This window comes from Chelonoidis abingdonii, chromosome 3 (genome assembly GCF_003597395.2).
Source record: "Chelonoidis abingdonii isolate Lonesome George chromosome 3, CheloAbing_2.0, whole genome shotgun sequence".
Taxonomy (NCBI): domain Eukaryota; kingdom Metazoa; phylum Chordata; order Testudines; family Testudinidae; genus Chelonoidis; species Chelonoidis abingdonii.
The window spans coordinates 105,507,183-105,513,161 of NC_133771.1; the positions used below are offsets into that span (position 1 = coordinate 105,507,183).

Below are 5,979 nucleotides of genomic sequence, written 5' to 3' on the forward strand. Positions count from 1 at the left end.
TAATAAACAAAATACAAAGCCTAATTTGAGGCAAGGTCCAGTCTGTACTGAGACAAGGTTTAAGGCACCACAGTTTGCAACCTGAACTAGACATCACAAGTGGGTAAACAAACAGCTGTTAATTTTCACCTCTTTTAGCTGATATTTGTGTAAGCACAATCTCCAACCAATTGCTAAATGTAGCGGGTCCAAAAATTCTAAGTATATTATTCTAAAAATAATTGAGTCCTGGAAGAGTCCTGTCTGAAAACTTTCCCAAACAGAATCAGTTTTAATGCTCTGCGAAACCACATGTAAAAAAATGCATACACTAATGGGTTAAATGTAGAATTTAGGTAACCAAACCACATCAATGCATCAATAAGAATAGGTGGTGTTGAGTAGTTCATAAAGGGGTCAATGACAGTACAGAAGAAAAACGGAGACCAACATATGAGAAAAACACCTATCACTATGCCTAATGTCTTTGCAGCTTTCCTTTCTCTACTTGGTGAAATGTGGTGCTTCATTTCAAATCTGATCTGCGTTTGGCTAGCTGCATCTCTAATGGCTCTTGCCTGCCTCTTGGCTATAACGTATATTTTCCCATAGATGCACAACATAACAAATCCAGGGATGTAGAAGGAAATCATTGAGGCCACCACACTTGAAGTTTCACTAAAAAAGATAAAGCAGCCTCCCACACAGTGGATATGATTATAGAAAATCTCTTCTGCTCCTTTTAAGTTTAGCTCCAGAAAGATCATCCCAAAGGCAAAAATAGCAGGGATGGTCCAACATATGACGATCATGACCACTATGATGCAAGTATTTATCTTAGATTTGTATCTCAGTGGGTCACACACGGCATAGTAGCGATCAACAGAAATGAAGGAAAGATGGAAAATGGAGGCTGTGCTCAGCATAATGTCTGTGCTAGTGTGGATTTTGCAGAAGAGTTCTCCAAGGTACCAGCAGTTCTCCACAGACCTCACCATGCTGTAAGGCATGATGAAGCACCCCAACAAAAAGTCAACAGTGGCCATGGAAAGGATCAAGAAATTTGTAGGCGTATGGAGCTGCTTGAAGTGTGCTATTGAGATGATAACTGTCAGATTTCCAGCCAACGTGGCCAGGATGATGCACATCATGAAGATATACATGGAAATACGGATATTGCTTGACCAGCTGCTTTTTACGCAGGAGCCATTTACAGATTCACCGCAAAACTGCATCCTTCCTTAAATTTCAAACCCACTTAAGTACATTGTAGTCTCAGCCTGCTGGATGTTGCACAGGAAACTTTTGTCCTAATGCTGAAATACATCTAGAGTTATTTATGTTTTCCTGGGTATTCATCCGGCCAAGGTAACTGCAGAGAGAAAAAAGAAAATAATAAACATATTAATCTACCAGAACTTTTAGGAAATTAATTTTCTTTAATTCCTTAAGGTCTTGGAAGGGATTAAACTGGTTTTGAAACAGAATTACACTTTTATATTAGATTTTTCTGAACTGAGACTCTCCTTGGGTTGAATCATGGCCTGGCTAATGCAGCAGCACATCTGTTGGCCCCACTTATCCACCAGCTACGTTTATTTTAGATTCTGCAGCCCACTTGGCTGCAGCTTCCTGGAGACATAAATCAAAGACATAGACGTCAAAGTGGAAAGCAAGACACACAGATGGTAACATCTGGAGAGAACAGGAGGTTATCACTAAGTCAAGGAAGATTTCAATCTGGCAACAAATACTCTGAGATCTGCATCTAGTAAATACCACTGACCTACAGTCACATCCTCCCTCTGTCCAGCAATCCTGTTCTCCCCCCAGCCTGCCTGTCCTTGGATGCTTTGATTGGTTGCTATGCTGACAGTAGTTCCCAAGACACTTCTCTTTCCTTCTGGCTATGATCAGTGTAGCCTATAGGGTAGCCTACCTACTTGCCTATATATCTTTTCTTATGGGTTTCCTATGGGTTTGATTATTTGTTTTATTATAATAGGTCTATAGATTTATATTAGAGTATTTTTGGCTGTAATGCAAGGGACCTACAGGCCACATCCTGTATGTAGAATTTAGGCAAAGTTAGCGGATATATGTTCAGGATCTTTCACCTAGATATGTGGTGATGAGCTAAAGGATAAGGTCCATATATGGTTGTGACCTTTAAATTTAACAGATACACCACAAAGAACAGGTTAGGCCAAAAATAACAGATGTAAAAATGAGCTAATGGCCATTAATATGTATGCACGTGTCATCCATACGCACAGACATGCCAGCCTATAAAGTAAGTGTATCCTGATATTTTGTGGGTGAAAAATTAAATTTAAACATAAAAGGAGGACTCCAATGTTAAGCTCTATAAGTGTAACCCACCATGCGTAGGTAGCTTCTTTGTTCTTAGTTCTGGGTTTATTATTCTTTTGTTTATTAGTCTATTAATTGGTAGATCTTAATTCTTAATTTTTAAGTCAGTTAAGTAAAACTCTTACGTCAGCTTTTTTAGTCTTTCTTTAGCTTTTAGCTCTCTAGCTTCTTCTAAGCTCTGCACTTCCCACTCAAGCACTGAGGAACCTGGACCTGAACCCTCTTGGATGCTAGAGGTGTGGCTGGTCCTTTGTGTCTTACTACCAGGTTATCAAGGAAGGGTGTGAGTATATAATACCACATGTATCTCTAGAACAATACTATTGCCTTATAACTCTGATTCTTTTACCATTTAATTACTATTCCATTTATCTCAATAGAAGTCTTTAAAGCTATATGTGTCTCAGTGTGAGTGTCCTTGTCATACATCTCTGGGGTCCCTGCAAACTCTGTGTAGCCTAATCCTGGGACAAAAACCTTATTATCTTCTGATCAAATAAATTGGTGAGCCTATAACCCATATTATCTAAAATAATAATATTAACCTCCTAAAATCAGGCAACATCAGGGATGATAAATCATGGCTTATTTGATCTTGGAAGCAGTGTGGACAGCTTTGGAGTCTGTGTGTCTCTGCCTCAGCTCCCATTTCTTCTTAGAGTCTTTGGCCTCTCTGGAACAAGCCACTCAACACCATTGCCTTGCTTGTGGATGCACAGATAAACAATAGACTATCCATTTCTTGTTAGGGCTCTTTGCCTGCTTCAGCATCATTATAACTTAGGTGAGAGATCCTGGTACTGTCTTCTGTTTTTTTGAAATATTGCATTAGGCTGCATAGGTATTATGAAAAGCCCTTTGTCTGTATGTTTTTTTTAATAGATTGCTAACTCTTAAGGGCTATCTTTCTTAAAGTGTCAGAATATACCACCCACTCAGTGAATAAATAAGAGTGTTTGTGTTTGTGTGGGAGGATGTAGTGTGGAAATACTAATGTGGCCTAGTGAATAGAACACTTCCCAGCACTCCCACTGGCCTGCTGAGGAACCCAGGATAAATCACTTCTCTCTGGACCTCAGTTTTCCTAACTGTAAAATGGAGATGATCCTGATCTCCTTTGTAAACTGCTTTGAGATCAGTGGATGAAAAGCCATACATAAGAGCTAGGGCCTGTTTTTAATGTATTCTTTATGTAGGAGCAGGGATGTACCTATATGAAGCAGTATGCCAGCTCAGGGCCTATGTGAGGAGACAGAAGCTCTTTGTGGAGAGAACATAACGTGGGGCATGTAGGGCCTTATTCTGCTCTCAGTTACACCAATGGAGATTCTTTGGATTTGACATGGGATAACTGAGAATCAGGACCAAAATATGCACATTTGTCCATTTTAAAATTATTTTTGATTTGCAGCAGCACAGGGTGATTTTTAATCTGGTTGACGCCACAGCTCAATACCATGGTACAGTTTAAGTACAGCGGTGATCTGTAAGTGCGAAGACTTAATTCAAAGACTTTAGAAGAAAAGGGATGCCACTGCCTACATTATTGTCATTATTAATCCTAGATGTTAGAAATATGCTTTTTTGAGTATATTTGTAACAATATAGATATATCTTTAATATAATACTATTAAAACACCCTTTGCTTTGACAATTTCAGTTCTTAGCAATTTTATAAAATAAACTAAATGATTTCCTTTTTAATTTTGTTCATTCCTTCTTATTTGGGCACAGGTGCAGTGACCATAAAGGTAGTGGAAACTGGTATGAACAAGTTTCTGTTGGGTTGTACTCAGTTACTATATAGTGAAAAACACTAAATCATACACAGGCAGCATGTTACTAGGAAAAAGATTCCCAGCATGTTTCACTGATATTTCAGTAAAGATATCATGTCAGGTAAAACTGAAAGCTAACCTTGTTTTGTAAAGATTGTTTTTTTAATAGTGAACATAGTGCTTGTGCACTCAGGTGCCGCGCACACAAGTTGTTAACACACAGAGCAACTGCTACGAGATGTAGCTTGCCATATACTTCGTTTTAATTGGTAGCCCAGGGTCCATATGCCAAAAGTTTGGCCCCCAATGTAAAAGACTGATCAAATAATTCACAAACAATTTTGTATAATACTCAAAAGACACTAGTGCTTTTTACATTTTTAGACAGAGCTATAACTGACAGCCATATTTTTCCTTCTATCCCAACAAACACAAATTCTAATTTTTCCTGAAGAAATCCTCATGCATACTGTATCTATATCTGTAAAGTTCCAATTTATAATTGATCATTTTAATATTTGTTTATTATCTTGCATTTCCTCTTTCTAGTTCTCTTTTCTGATGGGTCTCTGAAATTCATAGTATGTTCTTTCTCTCTCCAAAACCAATAAACATAGGTAAATGGGTCTCTCTCTTGACAGATGATTAATCAAATCTGTTCTAAATGACAAGCCTCACTAGATTTTCATCACATTTACTTTTTAGTTATTAGAAGTTCTCTGCACATCCTCCTCTGTCCTTTCTGTGGAATGCTGAGCAGCAGAGAAATGTGCTGGTTTCCTGTACTTAAGCAAGAAATTTAAAATCTATATGGCTGCCTGCAGTAAATACATGCCATTTCAATGGCTGCAAATCAAAATATCTATGATAGAAATTCGGTTGATAAAAATAAAATAATTAAGAGGCATTGATTTACTGCATGTATTCGATGAATAACTGAACTATTTGTGGAATCATTGACCAAGTGAAATGGACTGAAAATATTGATATTGCTTTTATTGTGCTTTTATTATCTGTATACTTACTGCAACCTCAAAACTCATACTGCCTCAGTTCTGCTGTATTCCATAATTTTGGACATATACCACACTTTTTTATACTGCTTGTGTAAGAAAATGAATTGAACTGTCAACAGTTCTGTTTATCTTCAGTAAAATTAGCAATATCCAGGTGTACTCAGAATCCCAGAGACTGGTTAAATCAGTCCTGCTTTCTGGTCAGTTCCTCTGTCTTAGATTATAAAATTCCCACATGCTAGGATTCATTATTTTATTAATATGCAAACACATTTGGTCACTGCCATGTTATCATGACTGTGCTATTTTTGTAATAGGCTTATTATAACGCATCACTTTATCTTTATAAAATCAAACTGATTTAAGACCACTTCAATATAAAGGGTATTATTAGTAAGCATTTTTGTTTTTCAATAAAATTAACTTTGTAATTGCTACATGTGAAATATTAGCCTTCAGTATCAATGCATTGTCTTTTCATAGAAAAAAATATAACATCAGCTTCTCAGCTGGTGTAAATCAGCTTAGCTCCATTGACTTCAACCAAGCTGTGACACAAAAGATTAACATTAAAGGAAGCTCTCCAGCCAGGGCCGGCTCCAGGCCCCAGCACGCCAAGCGTGTGTTTGGGGCGGCATGCCATGGGGGGGCACTCTGCCGGTTGCCAGGAGGGCAGCAGGCAGCTCCGGTGGACCTCCCGCAAGCATCCCTGTGGAGGGTCCGCTGGTCCCGCGGCTCTGGTGGAGCATCCGCAAGCATGCCTGCAGGAGGTCCACCGGAGCCGCGGGACCAGCGGACACTCCGCAGCCACGTCTGCGGGAGATCCACTGGAG

The 5,979-nt window shown here is 38.7% G+C and overlaps 1 protein-coding gene across 1 annotated transcript; it reads right to left on the reverse strand.

The window, feature by feature from the left end:
- Positions 1-206: 206 nt before the first annotated feature.
- On the reverse strand, positions 207-1,247 carry TAAR1 (trace amine associated receptor 1). The gene is given in 1 exon segment (XM_032780501.1): positions 207-1,247. A coding segment is annotated over 1 exon segment (1,041 nt).
- Positions 1,248-5,979: the final 4,732 nt, after the last annotated feature.